Here is a 24,269-nt window from a genome sequence, read left to right on the forward strand (position 1 = left end):
CCCATCCAATTACATTATCCTTAATTTGCTTCTTTCTCTCTGAGTACATAGTTTTATTTTAGCTTAGTGGGGGGAAAGCCTAGAAAAAAATTCTTTTCAGGCTTTGGATATCAGCTTCCAATTTGGCCAAATTTCTGATCAGTTACTAAATCCTATCATATCTCTTGTCAGGTTTCAGCCAGGACAAATAGTAAATATTTCTGGCAGTATTAACTCCATTAATTTCAAATTTTATCTTCCCTTTGACTGTTTAAGGGAATAATGTAGCAGTTTATCAGAAAATCTCTCAGAGTCTCATTAACTCTGGGAGAGGCCCATATGGGGATCTTTCTTTGAAGGTAGATATGAGGGTGTCTGTAAAGCCATTAACTTAATGGACTTTTGTACAGTCTTTTCTTTTAGGTACCTCTTACATCTTAACTTTCATTAGCTTTTTGCAATGAATCTTTCAATAAGGCTATTTTGGAATTTCGAAGACTTTGCTTTTAAGTGCACTTCCTAAATTATCTTCTCTGATTGGAACATTCCTTCTAATGGTCGATGTAATTCCCCTGAGGCTGGCAGCAGTTTGGTAGGACCCTAGCCACAAATGGAGTTTAAACCCCCATTTCTTCGCAGCCATATCTGGCTACAAATGGGGTGCGAGCCACATTTCTGTCCAACCATATTTTGGCCCCCAACCTGACAGTTACCAAACCAAGTTCTCAGAACATGAAACAAGCTTAGTAAGATTTTGCTGTTCTTTGTAAATATTTATAGCTTCTGGGACTGTAGTTTTTTGGTTTGTTTTTTTTCTGAGGAAGATTTGTCCTGAGCTAACATCTGTTGCCCATCTTCCTCTTTTTGCTTGAGGAAGATTCACCCCGAGCTAACATCTATGCCAGTGTTCCTCTATTTTGTATGTAAGTTGCTGCTACAGCATGGCTGCCAACAAGTGGTATAGGTCCATGCGTGGGAACCAAACCTGGGCTGCCGAAGCGGAGCACACTGAACTTAACCACTAGGCCACAGGGCTGGCCCCCTGGGACCATAGTTTTTAAGGAGGTGTGCTGGAAGGTGGCATGCTTGACTCAAATTAAAGATAGCATTCAATTTGTCTGGTCTGCTGTACTCAAATCTAGTGCAGAAAAAGACAAGTTTTAGAAGCTTTAAGGAGCTGCAAAGTGGCCACTGTAATTTTAAATCATCTTTTGTATTATCAGTCCACTGAGACAAAAATTTACAAGAGGAAGGACTGTAGTTCTTAAATATAAACCCAGCGGGTGTTTCCAAGGGAGGAACTTCTCAGGAACTTTTAGATGAAATTCCCGTGTTAATGCACAGCTGGACAAAGAGATACCAGTTGCAAGCCCCAGGTTGTTACCTGTGCTTCTGACCCATTAGCTACAGCTGTTTGGAAAAACAACACAAAAGAAAGAATTTGAGTACTCACCAGATAGGGAATAAACTCTTACAGACGGCAACAGCTGTGAACTGCTGTGAGCTGGCTCAAACAGAGAAACCCTTCCAGATGGCAATAGCTGTGAGCTGGCTTTAAGACAATTGTCTCCTGGTCGACTGACCCTAGATTGGGCTATTGTCCCCAGAATCCCAAAGTAAACTAATGAGTTCAACCAAAAGGGGGAGAGGTCAGAACCTGAGAGGACTTACGATTGGAAGAGCCAGCGGTCCACAGAAGTGGTGAACACGGGACTCGTGTGGGTGTCGGACTTGTTTCCAGGGGATGCCAGTCCATGAAGGTGAGATCGCTTCAGGTCCCGCTTTCTGACACCATATGTCAACTTTCAAAAACAGAATCCAGTTTAAGAGTCAAAATGTTTATTTGGGATCAAACAATTGCAATTCGGGGAGCATAGATTCAGGTAAACCCAATTCAGGTAGAGATCTAGTATCCCACTAGGGAGTAAAAAGTCAGGGGCTTTTAAAGGCAAAGAAGGGAGGTTTGTGTTACAAAGAATTTTTTTTTTTTTTTGTGAGGAAGATCAGCCGTGAGCTAACATCCATGCCAATCCTCCTCTTTTTGCTGAGGAAGACGGGTTCTGAGCTAACATCTATTGCCAATCCTCCTCCTTTTTCCCCCAAAGCCCCAGTAGATAGTTGTATGTCATAGTTGCACATCCTTCTAGTTGCTGTATGTGGGACGTGGCCTCAGCATGGCCGGAGAAGCGGTGCGTCGGTGCACGGCTGGGATCCAAACTCAGGCCGTCGGTGGCGGAGCACGCACACTTAACCGCTAAGCCATGGGGCCGGCCCATGTTACAAAGAATTTTAATTGGAGTTGGAGGCAAAAGCTAGTCTTCACTGATCGACTATTGATTCTATCTTCAGAAAGTCCACAATCCTCAGTCTTTGTGATCAGGATGTCCGTTTTCCTTCTGACTTCTCAAACAATTGCTTGTAAAACAATGGCCATTTGGGGCCAGTCCAAAGGTTTGGCCCAGTCCAAGTTTCAAGACAGCCAGGCAGTTTCTCTGGAAAGGCAGCTCCAACTCCATTTTAAAATGGCTGCACTATAGTCAATTTTGACAGTTGGCTATGCCAAAATTTTCAGTAACTATTAAGAGTAAACTGTTAACTATTTTTCTTCTATGTTCACTGTAGGTTGTTTGTTAATGGATCTAGTAGTGTTTGAATGATTAGATCCCAAAATACTGCAGTTCAGATATGGGTTTTATGTTTTGAAGTTCAAAATAATTTATCTTTGAATATAATCACCTTCATGTAATAAAGTATACCTTTTTGTTCACAGCAGTTCACAGTAATTTGATGAGATAAAGGAACTTAAGGCAATAATCTGCTAACAGCTTATACTAGAGGTCAGCAAACTGTGGTTACATTTTTAAATGGTTGGGAAAATGAAAAGAATAGTAACATTTTGTGACATGTGAAACTTATTTGAAATTCAGATTTAAGTGTCCATAAATAAAGATTTATCGGAATACTGCCACTTGTCTCTGGCTGCTTTTGTGCTGCAAAAGCAGAGCTGAGTACTTGCTACAGAGACCAGATGGCCCACAAAGCTTGAAACATAGGCTATCTGGCCCTTTACAGAAAAAGTTTGTCTACCCCTGTCCTAGAATACAATACAGCTCTGCTCTGAATAGAAATTTCATAGTCATACTGAGGTCAACTCTGAATATTGACCTAACCAAAATTGTGATACAGTTGTTTTGGGGGGATAGGATCTGGGAGTATGGATGAAGGTAGTTCTTGAGAGCATTTCTTGTGGTGGTTGTGAAAGAGAGCTAGTTCTTTAGTGGAAGTCAGTAGGATATCACTTAATTCTGAAGGCCCAAAATTGTCACCACTGGCAAGTCAAGAGAGATGTGAAGGTCAATAACAGAAGAGTGAGCTCCAGAATTGAAAAGCTCCTCTGGAAGGTGTGAATGGGGAGCATTTAGGACCCAACATTTTCTTGGTAGTAAACACCATTTTCTTAGTCGCAAATGTGTTGAAATACTGCCTCCTTAAACTTGAGTGCATGTATAGTTTTGAGTAAAATAAAAATTACATTAGAAAATAGAGCCAAGGGCCGGCCCGTGGCTTAGCGGTTAAGTGCGCGCGCTCCGCTGCTGGCAGCCTGGGTTCGGATCCTGGGCGCGCACCGACGCACTGCTTCTCCGGCCATGCTGGGCCTGCGTCCCACATACAGCAACTAGAAGGCTGTGCAACTATGACATACAACTATCTACTGGGGCTTTGGGGAAAAAAAATAAAATAAAAAAAAGAAAATAGAGCCATGAAGAGAATCAGGATATGCCCCCCCAAAATATGCCATTTTGGCATAAGGATTATTTTGAGTTGAAAGGCAACTAATAATCAACAGATACACGAAGAGTTCTCTGCCTTTATCTGCCTAAAAGCAGGGCATAAATTTCCCTTTGTGAAGGTGGCATAAATTCCTCCCTTCCTTTCCTGGACCAGGCTGAGGCGAGTGACCCTTATCACCAGAGACAGAGAGCCAGCACCAAGATGAACCTGCATGGACAAAACTTACTAAAAAAATAAGTCTTATCTTCCATTAGTTTTCCTATATGTTTCCTAGTTACTTCCCCACAATTAAACTACCTTGAAGCCCCAAGCCCTCTTTTCTTTGTAAAGAAGGGTATAGAAGCTCCCAAGTCTAACTGCTTCTTTGAGTTACTTCTTTTTTGTGAACACCTGTGCCTGTAAAAAATATTAATAAAGTTGTATTCCTTTTCTCCTCTCAATCTGTCTCTTGTCAATTAAATTCATAGGCCTCCATTTACTGAACCCAAGAGGACAGATGAAGTTGTTCCTCCTAGTCCCTCCACACCAGATGTGTTAGTCCCATTAACAATGCAATATTCCTGAAAGAAGAGCTCAGGTCTCTCTTCACGTACCTCCAGTGCCTCCGTGGGACGGGGAGGGCTATTAGTTATCCAGAGCGCCTGATTTATACCTGAATAGAGACAATATGAAGAAGTTTGGCCTCTACTAGAGTCCTGCCCAGGTCCCTGATCTTCCCCTGTTGGTCCTGGCTCTGCCCCCTCTGCCCCACTCGCCTCCCATCTCCTTCCCTAAGCATTAACGTTCAACTCCAACAGTCTTTGGTGCCCGGGTATTTGGCTTGAGATACTTTAATTTGGAACTCCACCTATCTTTGTGCTGGCCACCCAGGACCACTCCCACCCCAGGCACCACTTTGGGGATCCCATTTCTCGAGCTCCAGCTCACCAGCACCAGCTCCTCCCACTCTGGCATCCAGTGCTCGGCGGGTATCATCATATCATGGGTACGACAGGAGTAGCAGAGGAGAAAACTTAGCTCTGTTTACCGTCCCCACGGAAACCGCAACCTCTCGCCGCCGAGTGGGCGGGGCTTAGAGAGGGCGTGGCCAGCACCGGAGGGGCGGGTTCCACTTTCAGACACCCTTGCCCCCGCCAGAAGGTCAGTGAAGTTCGGGGCCCTTTGCTAGAAAGCGCACTTCCAGGAGGCGGAGCACGTTGGTGAGCACCGCGTACTGTTCCTCTTCTGGCTGGAACTCTGGGGTTATCACCGTGGGCAGGTCTTGCTCTCCAGTCCCTGATGTTTTCCCGTGTTTGATGAGGGCCATCTCCTGGCTCCACAGTAGACTCTCAGAACTTGAACGTCTGCCAAAAATAATCATGGCCAGATCCCAAATTTTTGGATGATAAGATGAATTTGTTTCAGATTATGGGAAAAACAAATATATATATATATGTATTTTTTTTTTAAATGACTGCTTCAGAAGGTTGAGAAAACAAAAAAAAAAATCATGTGCAGGCAGAACTTGGATAAATATAAAGGTAAAACTAATATATATGTACATGTATGTGTATGTTAAGTATTTAGGTTGAACTGAAGGTTTCTGTTTGTAAAAGTTGTCAAGTTATTTTTACAATTCTAATGAAATTATATCCCAACTTCCTGTTATTCTTTCATTTAAGTCTGTGATAATTCTTAGCCTTATGTTTGTTTTGTTCGTTGACTAGAGTTCCTGGATTGTCTCAGTTGGGCCTGGCATGTTCCTTGTCAAGAAATATTTCCTTCCTTTTTAACATTAGGGATTGTTTTTCATTTTGCTTAATCTTTGGTCTGTTGGAAATGTAGATATTGGGAAGCCCTTGGGCATGATTTTAAAATGGCAACAACCTGAATGTTGCAATGTTGGAACACAGGTGTAAAAACGGAACACGTTCAGAAACAAATCCCATGTACCCTCTGCAAATTTGAAAAGGCATTTATAGTAAGGAGAATATTTATTAGTTTGAGTGATAATTGTTTGTTTTGGGGTATTTGGTGGAAAAGTTAACCCAGACCCTTCAGAAGGGGGATACTTCTTATCTTATGATTAGTTTAGAAAGCAAAACAATATAAACCTAAGCTGAGTTTTGTGCTTACTAAAGGAAATATAAATTTTAAAGAAGCAGCAAACAACAAAGAAAGAAAATTATAGAATGGCGCCACTGTTCTTATCTTCTGACTCAATTCCTTCTCATCTTCTGCTCCTGCTATTTACAAGGATCTCTCCCAAGAGTGCTGGTTTCTGAGCTGAGGAAAGGGGCTGGGGCCATCTGTCCTCTCAGGGAATCTGTGGACCATGACTACCCCATATGGTGGCAGATTGTACTTGAAGAAAGAGGCGTCCATATTGAGTTGAGAAGCAGGGGTCATTGAGGTTGATAGAGTCAAAGCCAGGATGTGGAGAGGGCAGTCCCCAGTAGGAGGGGAGTTATCAGTCTTGGACTAAGGTCATTCCCCCAGCTGTGGGGGGATCAGCCCTATGTTAGAACCAGGAAAGTCCTGAAAATGTGATGAGTTAGGCAGGGCTGCAGTCTTTAGCATCAGTTTTGGAAAAATCAGTCCTGGGTTTTGAGATTACATTTCTGAGGTTGGCTTGGAGACCTAGGTTTGTGGAGGTTAGCTTCTTTTTGGAGATGAGGATTTCCATACCTGGGGAGTCATTTGTGGAGTGAAACTCAGATTGCTGGTTCAAATTGAGTCAGACCGAGGTTAGGGGTCATAAATAGGCCTGGATCTTGAGTTCACTCTCAGTCCTGGATCCAAAGGTTTCTCTGTGAATTTGACTGTTCTTGGTACCTCATATAAGTGGAATCATACAGTATTTGTCCTTTTGTGACTGGCTTATTTTACTGGCCTAATGACCTCAGTGTTCATCCATGTTGTAGCCTGTGTCAGAATTTCCTTGCTCTGTAATTTCTTACTTCTACAGGTGTTTCCGTTTCCTTATACAGAGCCTACCAAGGTAAAATTTTCCTCAAATTTCTGTTTTCCTAAGGAATAAAAGGAGTGCTCCTTAAAAAGCTTTAAAAATGTCTGGTACGTACTGATGTTCATAGCAGCATTGTTCACAATAGCCAAAAGGTGGAAACAATCCATATGTCCATTGACAGATGAATGAATAAAGAAAATGTAGTATATTCATACAATGAAACATTATTCAGCCTTAAAAAGGAAGGAAATTCTGACACATGCTACAACATGGATGACCCTTGAGAACATTATGTTAAGCGAAATAAGCCAGACACAAAAGGATAAATGTTATATGATTCCACTCATATGAGGTACCTAGAATAATCAAATTCACAGAGACAAAAAGTAGAATAGTGGTGACTAAGGGTTCATGGATGGGGAGGGGAGGATGAGGAGTTAATGTTTAATGGGAACAGCATTTCAGTTTGACATGTTAAAGAGTTCTGGAGATGGATGGTGGTGATGGTTCTACAACAATGTGAATGTACTTTTTGTGTGTGTGTGTAAGGAAGATCAGCCCTGAGCTAACATCCATGCTAATCCTCTTCTTTTTGCTGAGGAAGACTGGCTCTGAGCTAACATCTATTGCCAATCCTCCTCCTTTTTTTCCCTTTTTCTCCCCAAAGCCCCAGTAGATAGTTGTATGTCATAGTTGCACATCCTTCTAGTTGCTGTATGTGGGACGTGGCCTCAGCATGGCCGGAGAAGTGGTGCATCGGTGCGCGACCGGGATCCAAACCGGGGCTGCCAGCAGCAGAGCGTGCACACTTAACCGCTAAGCCACAGGGCCGGCCCAACAATGTGAATATACTTAATGCCACTGAATTATACACTTAAAAATGGTTAAGATAGTAAATTTTATGTTATATGTATTTTACCACAATTTTGAAAAATAATTTAAAAATCTTTACATATACAAAAAACTATTTTGATTACATTACTTTAGCTCTATAGAAATGACTTCACAGAACAATGATTTATTACTATATTTTTGGATTTTTTTTAACATGATTAGTATAAGAAAGTGATCTGAAGATAATTTCTACATCTTATGTTTGAGTCACATAGTTGAATTTATGACTGTTGATGACAATGTACATTATTTGTAAAGTGTCCAAGTGATATATTCTCCTTTGATTTTAGTTCTAGGAAAGTTTGCTTTCATGGTGAATTGCTGCTTGCTCTCTTGATGAGATAACAAGAAATCTACCTTTCTCCTTTGACTGTCAGGAACCGAGAGCCACCTTTTATGCTGATTTGTAGTGATTAGCTGATCAAACCAGTATTTCCCTGGAGACTCATTAACCATCATTAAGTAAACAAATTCGTGTTTCTGTTCACTTTGAGCACTGTGAGTGAAGCAGCTTGGTTACAATTCAGTGTCTGCAATTCAGATGGCTGGCCTTTGACTTTAAACCATGTTTCTCTGTCTAGAATGTCTTAACACTGTGTCTGGTCCTATCTATCACACAGCTTCTGGTTGTATTCTGTTTCTGGAAAATGATTCTTGTATCTTTGAAGTTCCTCCAAAGCCTCTCCAAATGCATTTTATATATGCCACATTGCCTGTGTTTTTTTATTTATTTATTTATTTATTTATTTATTTATTTATTTAGTGAGGAAGATCAGCCCTGAGCTAACATCCATGCAGATCCTCCTCTTTTTGCTGAGGAAGACTGGTCCTGGGCTAACATCCGTGCCCATCTTCGTCCACTTTATGTGGGATGCCGCCACAGCATGGCCTGACAAGCAGTGTGTTGGTGTGCGCCCTGGATCCGAACCGGGGCCGCCAGCAGTGGAGCACGCGCACGTAACCATTACGCCACAGGGCCGGCCCCTGCCTATGTTTTAAATCAAATAATTTCAACCATATCTTCCAAATTTGGTTTAAAGATATCCATGCAGGTGTTTTCTAGTGGCACAGTGTTAGACAAAACCTATCTATTTATTTGATTACCAAACATTAATTCTTTTCATCTTCCTGTAAATTGCCTCCTTTCCCTTTGAAGGCCTAGACCCCTGCCCCTTCTCCTTTAGTCCAGAATGAGATACCTCATTTTTGCCTGACAGTCTTTGGAATTTTTCATGCTTGTGTGAATTCCTCGTGCACATGTATTAAACTTTGATTTTCTCCTGTTAACTTGCCTTATGTCATTTTAAATATTGTACCAGCCATGAGAACCAAGAGGGGAAGGGGGATATTTTTCCCTCCCCCTACTAGTTTTAGCATAGTCAGCAGGATACTCATTAGCTGGCAAGATCTTCTCTGGCTGGAAAAAAACTGCCTTCTCTGGCTGGAACTGCTTTCTCCCAAGAACTGCTGCAGATGAAAAGATTCTGCGTTGTCTGACGAAGGCCAGCAAGGGGTAAGATTATTTCTCACTTCTTCAGCCTCCTGGAGTCTCTATCTGCGGGGTCTGGTGGAAGCAAGTGATGAGAATGTTTTTTCTCTCTCTTTCTAAATTTAGATTAGCAGGAGAAAATATTTGCGAAATTAGTTTCTTGGGTATAAGTGACTGTAGTAAAGATCTGGGACGAGTATTCTTTATTTTGTTGATCCTTTCCTTCCAGAAATGGTCTTTTATCTCCACCAGTCAGAGGATGTGTATGCATCTGGAGGACAGCCAGGTAGGCTGTGGATCAAGTTTAGGGAATCTAAAAAAAATTGGGTGAACTCTTAAGTCACCCTATTCTGTTCAAAAGGGCGGGGGACACACGTGATTTCCCGTGTTTTGGAACAGCTGTTTAAAAACAGGGCCCCTCATAGTTACTTAGGCTAACTCTGAGAGTGAAAACTTTGGATCTTGGGAGGGCTGCATCTTTTGCACTCTCCTTTGGGGACGCCTCTTGCATCCATGGTTAGCCATAAAAGGCTTATTGATTTGAGTCACTATTAAGATCCTACTCGTCAATGGCCAGATGATGGAGGCTTTAAATTGGAAAAACTTCTAAATTGAAAAAAACATTTTTAGAGAGCTCTTATATTGGTATAACAGCTAGTCATTAAGACTCGCTTAATAAGATGGAAAGACAGAAATTAGAACAAAATCAAAGTCCACTCAGACCCCTTTCTATTTGACTTCAGACATTTGCAGATATTGTAAAAATCAGGACACTGAAAGTACAATTGTCCAGCACCCAAGAAGAAAAAGGAAAAAAATAATGTATAACAACTAAACTTAGGGACTCGCTAACAAGATGAAAGAACAAAAGTTTAGACTTAAAACAAAAATCCAGCATAAAACCCCTGTCTTAAAATCCAGCCCCATCTGCCTGTTTTAGCTTCCCTTTTTCTTGTAAGATTTACAGAGAGCACTTCAGCCTAATCTCTAAGAGTTTGTGTGTTGCTCATATAAATGCTGAAAGCCAGAAAATGAATTTAGCAGAAGTACCTAGGACAGACAGTAAAGCTCGCTTTACTGGGCTCTACACTTAGGCTCTGCCAGCTTCCAGCCTTCCTATACGGTATCCTTTATGGATATATCCTAGAACTGCCTCCCAGGGAATTCATGTCCCCTGGATAAAAGCCCTTTTACCTCTACTCAATGGCCATTCTGTAATGCCCAGTTAAGAGAGAAAAATAAAATGTCACATTGTCCCTTCCTTTCCACATCTCTCCCACGGATAACTATTACCTTCTTGCTTGTCTTGTTTTGTGTCCTAAGGGCTTGGCTTAGCTTTCTGCCTGCCTGGGACATGCATCAGTTCTTTTTTTTGGCTGTCTTTGGGAGGGACTCTGGATCTGAGAAGGTAATAACCTTTGAGGATGCCTCTTGGGTCCATGGAGTTGTTTAATACTGCCAGAGATATTTACTGTTTGTCCTGGCTAAAAACTGGCAAGATATTTAGAAGAAGTTTTTTAGTAGTTCTATGATCAAAAATTGGCCAAACTGGAAGCTGATATTCAGAGCTGATGGGAATCTTTTTATAGGCCTTCTTCCCTAAACTAAAATAAAACTATGTATACAGGGGGAAAGAAGCTTTTGGAGATGCAGACTGCTGTGGAAGCACCCTTGCCCAAAAATCTAATTTAAGGAAAATTTTAAAATGGAGGCTATAAGATCTCTGCATCTGTTTGTGTTTATGTGTGTGTTCATATGTGTATGTTGTAAATATATGATATTTTTATACCTCAAGATGTTATTATCAGGACTAGTACATAAGGGAGCTCTATTTAATTGGCTTAAAAACAAACAAGTGCTATATAAATTCAGTGTACTCTCAAAAATATAACAGAAACTAACTCAAATGAATTTCAGAATCACATGATCTAGGAAAACGTTCAGTATTAAAGATGACTTAAGTTTGTTGGGCTAATTAAAATAGGCATGTCTCTAGAATTGCCAGCATTAAAAATAAAACTTTTGTTCTACCTAGGTTTACTAAAAGTCAAACAAATTCATATTTTCTCTGTTACAAAATTTGGCAGCAAAGAATAATTGACGGCTGACTTTGTCTAATGTCTCATGAAGTTTCTTGGGTAATCTAAACATAATTGTTGGGAGCAAATGATTTAGATAGATGTAAATGAGATAAGAATTTATAGAGAAACTTTTTAGCAATAATTATATTTTATAGCATGTGTACTTAAAATAGGTTCCAAAATCTCTTTGGTAGCTTGAAACTTCAGAGTTTTGCTATGTTAAATAAAAGGATGGAAAATTCATTGAATATCTAGATCATTTCCAAATAAGATAAAATATTTGTCATTAATTACTAAACATAGGTTTATCTACTTTTGTCTTCTTATTACAGAGAAGCCAAAGATGTTTGGGTCGTTTAGTGCAGATGTCTTGTGCTTTATTGAAAGATTGTACTATAAAGTAGCATATGTTTCTAGAAATTATGAAAAGTATTTATATTTGCCAAGCCACAGAATGCTAATGTAAAAGACAGTTCATTATTGTTTACAGCTTTATTTTTCACTGGAAATTAAGGTTTCTAAGGGTTAAAAATTCTAATTAATATATGTAAAGGTAGTAAAATAATAAGGGAAATATCTTAATATTCAAGGAAATAAAATGTGGGTTTTCAGTAAAAAAAAAAGGAAAGGAAATGCATTTTGTTAAAAAAAAAGAGAGGGAAAATGTAGGACAAAATCTGAATGTAAATAAGGAAGTTATAGAAGGCTTATAAAAAAGGAACCTTGAGAAAAGAGTTTTATGCATGGTCAAGCTGGCTAAGATTGGAATGAATTTAATTAAGTAAATGAGTTTTAATATCAAAAGTAAACTAGTGCAAAATGAGAATTTGGTTTTCTCTTTGTTGACAGTTTTCTTGAACTTTGGTCTGCTCTTGATAGAGAGATTGTGGAAGGTTTTTCTTTACTTTTAAGTAGTCTGCCTAAAAAGCAGGGATTTTATTTTTATCAAAATAATTTCCAGGGCCGGCCCAGTGGCGCACTGGTTAAGTGCGCACGCTCCGCTGCTGCAGCCCAGGGTTCACAGGTTTGGATCCTGGGCGCACACCGACGCACTGCTTGCTAAGCCATGCTGTGGCGGCGTCCCATATAAAGTAGAGGAGAATGGGCACGGATGTTAGCCCAGGGCCAGTCTTCCTCAAGAAAAAAGGGGAGGATTGGCATCGGATGTTAGCTCAGGGCTGGTCCTCCTCACAAAAAATAAAAATAATAATAATAATTTCCTGTGTTCAAAAAGCTGAGATCTCTCTGGTTTTTTTCCAACTGTTTTAACTTTCTGTGTTTGCTTTTAACATCTTCTATTGTCACTCTGGTTAAATAGATAATTAAGTATTGTTTCATATTGATCTGTGATCCTATTTAGTCAAGTATCCAAACCTTTGATATCTTTAACAAACTTCCCAAAATCAAATTCTAAAAATGAAGTCTTTTTTTTTTTTTTTTTTGGTGAGGAAGATTAGCCCTGAGCTAACATCTGTTGCCAATCCTCCTCTTTTTGCTGAGGAAGATTGGCCCTGGGCTAACATCTGTGTCCATCTTCCTCTACTTTATATGTGAGATGCATGCCACAGCATGGCTTGATAAGCAGTGCATAGGTCTGTGCCTGGGATCTGAACCTGTGAATCCCGGGCCACTGAAGGGGAGCACGCAAAGTTAACCACTATGCCACTGGGCTAGCCCCAAAATGAAGTCTTTTTGACCTGGAAGAAACTTTGGGATTTTTCCAGAGGGCCCCTGAAACATTCCAAAGTTTTGTTAAACTAATTACGTTTGTTTGCTTTGTTAACTTGCATGGGAAGCATTGTCAAATAAGTGATGATAAACCTTCTTAAGTTATATTGCCTGGGTGAATGTTATTAATATGTGTCTAAAAATTATATGAAATGCCTAACAATCTAATATGTCCTGGTATAATGTTATCAGTCATAATTCTAGTTATCTTAAAATGTTGTATGTCAGAAATAACCAAATTTCCTTGTCAATTGCATTGTAATCAGATTTTTAACCATGCCACTTTAAGTCTTTTGTCATTTACAGACAGTTGTTGTTTTACTCTGATGCTTTTGCAAATGTTTCATCTTTAGAGGGATTCATGGAAAGGATTCCGATACTTAACACATTTCTGATAAAATTTCAGATCATAAAACTGAGCTGGGTGAAAAATGACAGAACTCTAATAAACATGGCATCATAAAACTGCTAACACAAGATCAAGAATTGATTACATGGAACTGAATGAACTGATGATGATGATTATAATTTTTATGACTTTTTTTTTGAAACATTGCTGATTTTTTAAACCTTTTTCTCTTTTCTTCTAAGCTGTCTATAACTTAGAACAATTTGGTAAATTATACCTTTGTAAGCAGAATTGAAACATTTATCTTTTTCTCGTTACCTGATCCCTCCAGAGTTTGGAAACTCTTAGTGAGTGAGTATTCTTATTTTCATGGCAATATAGTTATTTACATAAGTTCAATAAGAATCTGTTCTCCTTATAATAGGACACAATTGGAAACATTAGTTATATTACCAAGGCTTTGACTGGAATGTCATATTTGAGAGAGACATGCGTAGACTCAGATATGACCAAACAGCTTTAAGGAACTGAGGAACTTTATGGAGCCAAGTAAAGCCCCTTGGAAAAACAGCCTGATACCTTGCTTGCTTCCAGGGTTTTCAGCAGCCTATCTAGGTGAGTAAAGAAGGTCACTTCCTAGGAGGTAGAAAAATCTCAGGATATTTTAGGGTCCTCAAGAAGAGAGGAATTCATCCAAATCTATCGGTATGGCAGGTGGAGTCTGATGACAAGTCCTTGGCATGGCTTTCCCAGTCTTGAGAGGCCTTTCAAAGTCCAATCTGTGATGCCTCATGAAAAGTGCCATCAAAGCAGATTTAAAAGAGCCTCTATGACCAATCACTATTCTTGCTATACTTATGCAGACAGGCCAAGTTTATTGAAATTAGACTTATTTTGCTAAGAAATTAGTCTTAATTTGGCTATCTTTGGTAGAAATGAGGGTGGTTTTAGAGAGAAAAATTATGTTTCAGTAGAAACTATACTACACACTTGGGACATTAGATTCCAGTTGTGTTAATTGTCTTTCGGGTTTTATTTGCCACCTGTAAACTGGACTAGATCCTGAATTCTTCTAGTTTACTCAAATTTTTGGCTACAGCTCTCCAATCTAATGCTTCTATTTTTTCTCCCACTTTTGAATTGGAATCTTTAAGAACTAAAGCTGCCCTTTTCCTGAAGCCCTGCAAACTGAAGCTGAACAACTTGATATAAACTTAAGGGAGATCACCACAATAGCCCATGTTTAGACAATTTTCGTGCTTGTTGCTGTGTAAGCCACTGGGAATGTTACTTATACACCCAATGACATCATCAGATGTCCAACTGCAAAAGATGCTTCAACCCTGACATCCAGAAATCTTGGCTGGCTGCCTCCTGGGCTCAGAAACTGGTTTATAATTTGCTCCAAGCATTAACTTTTGTTTTTCTTTTGTTTCCATACAAATGCCTCTTATTGAATACTTGATTGCTTGCTTGCACAATATTTTGGGAGCCCACCTCCATCACCACTTCCTGAGATGAATTTAACTGGGCTGACCTGTTGTCAGGACTAAGACTGTTTCATTGAGATGGAGCAATCTATCAATTTAGCTCCTGGATTACGAAACTTCTTGTTTGAAGTTTCAAAAGGGGTACTTTATAAAGGGGAACAAAATTTGCCACCCCAAAATGTGTCTCTTTAACTTGAGGACTATTTTTGGGCTGATTATTTTTAAGAACTAAAGACTCGAGAAGAAACTCTCATCTTCCCCTTAACTGCCTAAAAGAACGTAAGATAAAAGGCCTGTTCCAGAGACAACCCACCAGCTGGGAGAAAATATTTGCAAAACATCTCTCTGACAAGGGGTTAATCTCCATAATATATAAAGAACTCACACAACTGAACAACAAAAAACAACCCGATCAAAAGATGGGCAGAGGAAATGAACAGACACTTCTCCAAAGAAGATATACAGATGACCAATAGGCACATGAAAAGATGTTCAACATCACTAATCATCAGGGAAATGCAAATCAAAACAACACTAAGATATCACCTCACGCCTGTTAGAATGGCTATAATCACCAAGACAAAAAACAACAAATGTTGGAAAGGATGTGGAGAAACAGGAACCCTCATACATAGCTGGTGGGAATGCAAACTGGTACAGCCTCTATGGAAAATGGTATGGAGATTCCTCAAAGAATTAAAAATAGAAATACCCTATGATCCAGCTATCCCACTACTGGGAATGTATCCAACGAACCTGAAATCAACAATCCAAAGAGGCTTATGCACCCCTATGTTCATTGCAGCATTATTCACCATAGCCAAGAAGTGGAAGCAACCTGTGTCCCTCGACTGACGATTGGATCAAGATGTGGTATATATATACAATGGAATACTACTCAGCCATAAAAAAAGACAAAATCGTCCCATTTTCAACAACATGGATGGGCCTGGAGTGTATTATGTTAAGTGAATTAAGCCAGAAAGAGAAAGACAAACACTGTATGATCTCGCTCATATGTGGAATATAAACCAACACATGGACAGAGAAAACTGTATTGTGGTTACCAGGAGCAATGGGGGCAGGGGGTGGGCACAAGAGGTGAAGGGAGACATATATATGGTGATGGACAAACAAAAATGTACAACCCAAAATTTCACAATGTTATAAACTATTAAAACATCAAAAAAAAAAAAAAGGGCCTGTTCCAGAAGGAGCTATCACCACAGATTACTATAGTATAATATGAACTAAGTGTGATAGACAGGGAGAAACCTAGCAAGTTTTCATTTGATCAAAGTCCTCTCTGTGTCCCATTATTTCTAGATGGCCCAACAAACATTTGTTTACCAAACATTAACTCTGTCTTCCTGTAAATTGCCTTCTTTCCTTTTGAAGGCCCAGACCCCTGCCCCCTTCTCCTTAGTCGAGAATGACATATATACCTCATTTTTGCCTGACAGTCTTTGGAGTTTTCCCTGCTTATGTGAATTCCCCACGCACAGGTATTAAACTTTGATTTTCTCTTGTTAACTATTGGGCCAGCCATAAGAACCAAGAGAGGAAGGGGGGCAATTTTCCCTTCCCCTACACATTCCAAAGGTATTCAAAAAGTATTTAATGAATTTAAATTGGCATAACTCCAATGCTGGCAACATACCCCAAGAAAATAACTCAAAAGAGGGGTTAAAAAAAGATGCTATTTGTAAAATGCTATTTTTATGTAAACATAAAAATGTTTACTCAGAACAGCAATAAGTTTATTCAGAATGTTTATTCAAAACATGTTTATTCAAAAATGTTTATTCAGAACATGATAAACAATCCAAAAGTTCAATAAAGGCAGGGCTAGATAAATTAAGGGCAGTGCCCGAATCTAATTCTTCTCCTTCGCCTGGCCCATAGAAAGTATTTAAAATTTATTGAATCAATGGTATACCACCATACTGGAATATTATGTAACAAAGTGCATATGAAATCACGTTTAGGAAAAAATAACTTTCACAAAACATACGTATCACAATAACCTTTGAAAGCACGTTGTTCATAACCAGAAGGGGCCAGAGAAAGCCTCCTGTCACATTTGTACAGCAATTTAAAAGGCGTCCTCATCCATACTTTGACTCTCACAACCCTGTGAAGCACCCACAGGAGAAACCCGACCCACCGAGCTCAGGAATGATTGACTAAGGCGGAGTCAGGACTCTAGCTTCCGCCTCCCGGTCCAGGGCTCCTACCCCGGCACCCCTTGGCAACCGTGATTGGCGTTGGGGCTCTGGGTTTCCTTTTCTTCATCCTCATTACATTTGCAAACCCAGCCCAGACACGCAGGCGGGCGGCGAGGGGGAAGTACGCGGAGAGGCGCAGGTGCCGGCGGCGGCGGACAAGCGCGGCGCCGTAAGCCCGGCGACCATAGAGTCCGGAAGTGCGGCCAGAGCAGTTCCCGGGGGGCGCCGCCGGGTCACTAGTCAGGACCAGCAAGGGCCGCACCCGGGCAGGCGGGATGGCTGCAGTGCTGGCCGTCAAGGTGGTCGCGGGGCTGGCGGCCGCGGCGCTCGCGGCAGTGCTCTTGGAGCACTACGGTCTGGCTGGCCCGCCCTCGCCGCTGCCCCAGCTCCGCGCCCCCCGGAGCCGCCACCCCGCGCCGGGCCTCGGGGCCAGCAACATCTTCTGGGGTCTGCAGGTGATGCAGTGGGAGCCGGGCGTGGGAGTGGGTGCAGAGCTCCAGGACGCGGTGAGACGCGGGCAGTTTCTGCGGGGGCGTCACTCGCCCCTGTTAGGGCCCCAAACTCCAGCTGGGAGGCTCGATTCTTTACTGGGGGGTCGTTGATGCACTACATCTTTGCATTTTCGTTCTGCCTTGAGAGAGCGTCTGGTTCGCCTCTCTCCGTGCTGCCTGTTTCTGACTCAGATATCTCTGTTTAATACCTGCTTTCGGCAGATATCCGACATTCACCTGAGCAGGTTTCGCGATCCAGGCAGAGCTGTAGACTTAGAGAAGTTCTGTTCTGAAACAATTGACATCATTCAACCGGCTCTCGTCCTAGCAACAGGTAGGGAGGATTGCCGTGCTGTCGTGTTGTTCTGTGGTCTGGATGGTAGAATGCTAGCCAGGGCTGCAGCTTTTCACCCAGGGGACGTTGCGAACACTGTAGCCACAGCCCCGGGTGAGTCCTAGAGGAGATGTGACATTATAATTCCCTTTGCCCGTGGATAGTTAGATCCAGGCTAAAATGACTAGCAAGGCTTTGTCAAAGCGGTAGAAGCAAGGCTAACGATTCTCAAGTTAGTGTGCTGTCTGCTATGTATCTCTTTGTTGTTGTTGCTGCAGTTCTGGATTTGAGAGAGAATTAGGAAAATCTCTTTAACCACAAATCAAAAGTTCTCTTCTTTTACTAAATTTTCCATTTTCTTTACAGTATTGGTCTTATATTGTCAATTGTTTGAGGCGTCAGGTGACTTAGGGCACTTTTTCTTCATCCTTTGGTACTTCTGTTTCTTGGGTTCCCTAGAGCCTTCAAACCCCTAACCATTTGCTCCAAACTGTGGTGGAGAAGAAGCTGAAGGAGCGTCTATATTGTCCACTGGAGGATTCATCTTCCACCCACTCTGTTGAAACACCTCTGCTGATATGATGTAGTATCAGTCTTCATTTTATGGAAGACCTCAATTTCAAGTGTCCAGTTTCCTAGAAATTTTGGTATTTTATTGTCCAGACTACACCTTCCAGATTATTTCTTACTGTAAAAGTAATACTTGGTCAAATCACATATCCTGATTTTGGGTGTGGAAAATATGGTCATCATAGATATTAGGCACCCTGCCCAGATCGTTGGCATTTCTTATAAAGAATTTTCATTTTATCAGAGTCTCATGATGCATTTTGTACTACTCTCTTTAAATTTTTATTTATTTATTTTTTGTTTTTGAGGAAGATTGACCCTGTGCTAACGTCTGTTGCCAATCTTCCTCTTTTTTTTCTTCTTTCTCCCCAAAGCCCCAGTACATAGTTGTGTACCATAGTTGTAGAGTTGTAGCTCTTCTATATGGGACGCCGCCTCAGAATGGCTTGATGAGCAGCGAGTAGGTCCGTGCCCAGGATCTGAACTGGTGAACTCTGGGCCACCGAAGTGGAATGTGTGAACTTAACTGTTACGCTATCGGGCCAGCCCCAAGTACTACTCTCTTTAAAAACATGTTTTTTCACAACCCATTTCTAATATCACAGGAGATTAAATAGGCACTTGCTTACCTATAAGAAACAGACAAAGCCCTTGCTGAGAAAAATCTTATTTTAGATGGATTGCTTTGGACATAGATGGACTCATAAGTGCTTATGCTTATACTTGTTGATTACTTTAAGTATCTTTAGTCCTTCAGTGTGCATTTTTAAAAAATTTGAACCTCCTGGGGTTTATTTTGCATTGTGATTCAATTCTTATATAAATCTACAGGAGACCTGACAGATGCCAGAACAAAGCAACACTGGGGATCCAGGCAGCATGAGGTAGAATGGCAGACTTACCAGAGTATTCTGAAGAAGACAAGGGTCATGGAGAAAACCAAGTGGCTCGATGTCAAAGGAAATCATGGTAAGAGTCAAGACTCAGATATAATTTTAGACTAGATTTTTTTTCCTTTAGGAGCCTAGATTCTCTGATTTAGATTATAAAATTATAAAATGGGACATTGTAACATAGGTTTAGATATATTGAAGGCCACAACTCTGAAATACAACTATAATATGTGATTTTAAAACTTCAGATGTCACTGTTAGCCTTTGAGGGGCAACTTAGTATGGTCCTTTCTTTACATGGAAAAAAAGCTTCTAGCAAAACCTATGCAGGTGGGTGTTTAAAAATCTATAATTTTACGAAACGAAAGAAGCCAAACCCATAAGTCTACATACACTCTGATTCCATTTATATGACATTCAAGAAAAGGCAAAACTTGGGGCCAGCCCCGTGGCCTAGTGGTTAAGTTTGGTGCACTCCACTTCAGTGGACTTACACCACTCGGCAGCCATGCTGTGGCGGCAATCCATATACAAAATAGAGGAAGACTGGCACAGATGTTAGCTCAAGGCTAATCTTCCTCAGCAAAAAAAAGAAAAAAAAAAGGGAAAACTATAGACACAACAGATTGCAGTTGCCAGGGGTTGAGGATGGGAGGAGAGGTTGACTACAAAGAAGCATTATGAGAGGGCTGGCCCGGTGGCTTGGCGGTTAAGTGCGTGCGCTCTGCTACTGGCGGCCCGGGTTCGGATCTCGGGCGCGCACCGATGCACCGCTTCTCAGGCCATGCTGAGGCCGTGTCCCACATATGGCAACTAGAAGGATGTGCAACTATGACATACAACTATCTACTGGGGCTTTGGGGAAGAAAAAAAGGAGGAGGATTGGCAATAGATGTTAGCTCAGAGCCGGTCTTCCTCAGCAAAAAGAGGAGGATTAGCATGGTTGTTAGCTCAGGGCTGATCTTCCTCACAAAAAAAAAAAAAAAGAAGCATTATGAGAGAATTTTGAGGGGATGATGGAACTGTTCTGTATCTTGATTGTGGTGGTAGATACATGACTGTGCATTTGTCAAAATCCACAGAACTGTACATCACAAAGATTGAATTTTACTGTATATACATTTAAAAATTAAAATTGCAAATAAATCCCCATATGCATGGGGAGAGAGATGGATAATCCCTTCCCATTTTTTAGATTATCACCGTTGTGTTAGTAAGGAAATGAACTCTTCTCCAAAAGAGTCTTGATACTGGGTTTGTTTGTTTTTTCTGAGGAAGATTCACCCTGAGCTAACATATGTGCCAATCTTCCTTTTATTTTTTAGTATGTGTGCTGCCAGCACGGCATGGCTGCTAAGAGAGTGGTGTAGGTCCGCGCCTGGGAACCAAACCTGGGCCACCGAAGTGGAGTGCACTGAACTTAGCTGCTAGGCCACTGGGGCTGGCCCGGTTTGTTTCTTTTATAAAGGTTGACTTCCATATTGGTTACTTAAGTAATTCATTTGTCTGCTTCATTTGATTATTCATTGTTGATGAGTACCTTAGTTATATGTTTTAAAAAAGCTATCATTTTAAACAGATAATTCTACGTAGTGAAATATATAGCTATTGGTTTGATCAGAAAATGCTCTCTTTATAAATAGTTCTTATAAAGCAACTAGGAATTATAAATTAAAAATAGGATATCTGGGGGCCAGCCCCGTGGCATAGAGGTTAAGTTCACACGCTCCGCTTTGGCATCCCAGGGTTCACAGGCTCAAATCCTGGGCATGGACCAATGCACCACTTGTCAAGCCATGCTGTGGCGGTGTCCCACATACAAAAATAGAGGAAGATGGATACAGATGTTAGCTCAGAGGCCAATCTTCCTAACCAAAAAAAAAAAAAAAGGATATCTGGCTTATGGCTTTCTCTGGTATATTTACATTTCCCGTTTTTCCTGATCCTGATTAGTGCTACAGGTAGAATTCTTTTGCAATAAATAGCAAATCTGCGTATATTATTTCCAAGCCAAGCTACTGACTTATTTCAAGTAATAAATATCAGACTCTTGTGAGTAAATAATTTGGATAGTCCTTTGGAGTTCATAATAATCTAATTTGACTTTTTTTTTGGTTGTTTGTTTATTGCAGTAACATTGGTTTATAACGTATACATTTCAGGTGTACATCATTATACTTCTATTTCTGCATGGATTACATCATGTTCTCGTGTTCACCACCCAAATGCTAATTACAATCCATCACCACATAAATGTGCCTAATTATCCCTTGCGCCCTCCTCCCTCCCCCGTTCCCCTCTGGTAACCACCAATCCAATCTCTATCTCTATGTATTTGTTTGTTGTTGTTATTATCTACTACTTAATGAGTGAGATCATATGGTATTTGACCTTCTCCCTCTGACTTATTTCACTTTGCGTAATACCCTCAATGTCCACCCATGTTGTCACAAATGGCTAGATTTCATCGTTTCTTATGGCTGAGTAGTATTCCATTGTGTATATATACACATCTTCTTTATCCATTCGCCCCTTGATGGGCACTTAGGTTGCTTCCAAGTCTTGGCTATTGTGAATAATGCTGCAGTGAACACAGGGGTGCATGTATCCTTACACATTGGTGTTTTCAAGTTCTTTGAATAATTTGACTTGTATAGGCATAAATGCTTATGGTATGTGCTTATATATGTTTATATATTGTGTTAAGATAGGAGAGGAAACTAATCTTTATTAAGAAATAACTGTAACAGAAATTAGCAAGAGGATAACATACATGACAATATTTCTATTGGCCTACACTGGACTTATAGCCTACTCTTTAAGGTTATTAGAAATGTAGTGGATTCCTGAAAGTCAAGCTGGTAAACAATTTTAGCTATTGCAACCAGGCAATCAAGCTCTGTTTCCAGTTAAATGTTCTATGATGGCCTTAACCCCTTACCATATGTAACTCCTTTCTTACTGAATCTTTTTTTAAGATTTATGAAAAGAGGGACTTGGCCCTGTTATCCAAGTGATCTGCTGTTGAGAAGCACTTGGCCTGGATCGATATATCAGGCATAAATCCAGTCCTTGCTACCTTCCAGAATCACATAATTAAAACAGCAGCAACAACAGTCCACTCTTATAACTTCAGATTGATTTATTCTCAATAGTACATAATCCAAAGTATTTATTATTCTCCAGTATACTAGGTTCCTTAAATAAGTTTCTAGATAATCTGAATTCTATTATTAAGTTTAAAAAAATTATCAATCTAATTATTGGCATTCTACCATATAAGGTGTAATTGAAAGAACTGTCATTTTTATTTAGTCATTAACATGTTTGCATTTTTCTTTTCAATATAGATGATGTTTGCTCTTTTCTTTTTAATTAGATACATTCAACATTCCAAGTCTGGAGAGTGTTGAGAATTACTACAGGTACTGCAACAAACAAAAGACAGACCTCGGTGTGTTACAAGGAGGGTGTAGTCAATTTTCAATGAATGGGTGAAAACATTTTTTAACAGATAAAATTCCTATATAAAGAACCTCTGGTAATTTAGAAAAGGAGACTTGGTGTGTGTGTGTGTGTGTGACAGATTTAGTTATTTTTTTTTTGTTTAAGGACTTTGTCCCTAATTCTTTTTATTTCATATACTTTAATGCTTTTTGTTGGCTAATGGTAGTTTTTGGTTTTTGTTTGCTGAGGAGGGTTTGCCCTGAGCTAACATCTGTTGCAAATCTTCCTCTTTTTTTGCTTAAGGAAGATTATCCCTGAGCTAACATCTGTGCCAGTCTTCCTCTACTTTGTATGTGGGTAGCTACCACAGCATGGCTGATGAGTGGTGTAGGTCTGCTCCCAGGATCCGAACCCATGAACCCGGGCTGCTGAAGCGGAGCACACCAAACTTAACCACTACGCCACGGGGCCAGTCCCAGCTAATGGTATTTTTAATAGTCCACACAGACTTTTTTTTTTGTCATTGATACACAGCAAAAGTCATTTATTTTTTAATTTAGATGTAATTGACATGTAACATTATGTAAGTTTCAGGTGTACAACATAATGACTTGATATTTTTATATACTGCAAAATGATCGCCACAATGAGTCTAGTTAACATCCATCACCACACATAGTTACAAAAATTTTTTTTTTCTTGTGATGAAAACTTCTAAGATCTCCTCTCTTGGCAACTTACAAATGTACAATACAGTATTATTAACTATCGTCACCAGGCTGTACATCAGAAGTCATTTGGATCAGAGTTTGTCAAAATACTATGGATTTTAGGAAGGCTGAGATACTGATTCTTTCAGCCTCTAGGGTGGCTGAAGAGCCTAGCTGATCACCCCTGGCTGCTTTGTCCTTTCATCCCAGTGTGTCATAGAAATACTAAAATTTACTTTATGTGCCGTGAATGTGAAAAAGGCTGTGAATGTGAAAGGATCTTTTAGTTAGAAAACCAGTTCTCTAGTTTCAATGTGTTGGGATTCTTAGTTTGGTTGTAATTTCACTTTCAGTTCCAGGGTATTCAGTAGCTTTGTTCTCCATTGTCAATCAATCAAGTAGCAGGTCTTTATTGAGAGCCCATCATTAGTTGAATAGTATGAGATACAAGAGCTAATATTAAAAAATATGGTCTCTGCCTTCAAAGAAATCTAGTTAAAGGAGATAAAAATTGTTTAGGAAACAATTAGAAAAGAACATGAAGAATGGCTGATGAAATGCTGGATTATTTGGTATATGTGATAATCACTATGAGAAATCAAAAAGCAGAGGTCAGCATGGGGTAGACATAGAGGAGACTTTTAAATTTTTTAATTGAGATATAATTGACATATATAACATTGTATAAGTTTAAGGTGTACAACGTGTTCATGTGATACATTTATATACTGCAGTATGATTACCACTGTAGCATTAGCTAATATCTCTATCATGTCACATAATTATCATTTCTTTTTTGTGGCAAGAACAATTAAGATCTAGTTTCTTAGCAGCTTTGAAGTTTATG

The 24,269-nt window shown here is 40.1% G+C and overlaps 1 protein-coding gene across 9 annotated transcripts in view; it reads left to right on the top strand.

Annotated features, from left to right (window-relative positions):
- The window catches only part of TMEM62 (transmembrane protein 62), a 68,709-nt gene that overhangs the window by 18,072 nt on the left and 26,368 nt on the right, over window positions 1–24,269 (top strand). For 2 of the 9 annotated variants that reach the window (XM_004421476.3, XM_087426103.1), the window contains exons 1-4: window positions 16,953–17,432; window positions 17,691–17,802; window positions 19,204–19,341; window positions 22,645–22,690. In XM_004421476.3, the coding sequence (XP_004421533.1) occupies window positions 17,253–17,432; window positions 17,691–17,802; window positions 19,204–19,341; window positions 22,645–22,690 (476 nt within the window). In that variant the 5' untranslated portion in view covers window positions 16,953–17,252. Of the gene's footprint in view, window positions 1–16,806; window positions 17,433–17,690; window positions 17,803–19,203; window positions 19,342–22,644; window positions 22,691–24,269 lie in introns of those variants that run through there. The other 7 variants (XM_087426126.1, XM_087426136.1, XM_087426112.1 and 4 more) reach the window with 6 other exon arrangements.

Source organism: Ceratotherium simum, chromosome 3 (assembly GCF_057802395.1).
Source record: "Ceratotherium simum simum isolate JZ-2026a chromosome 3, ASM5780239v1, whole genome shotgun sequence".
Classification (NCBI taxonomy): domain Eukaryota; kingdom Metazoa; phylum Chordata; class Mammalia; order Perissodactyla; family Rhinocerotidae; genus Ceratotherium; species Ceratotherium simum.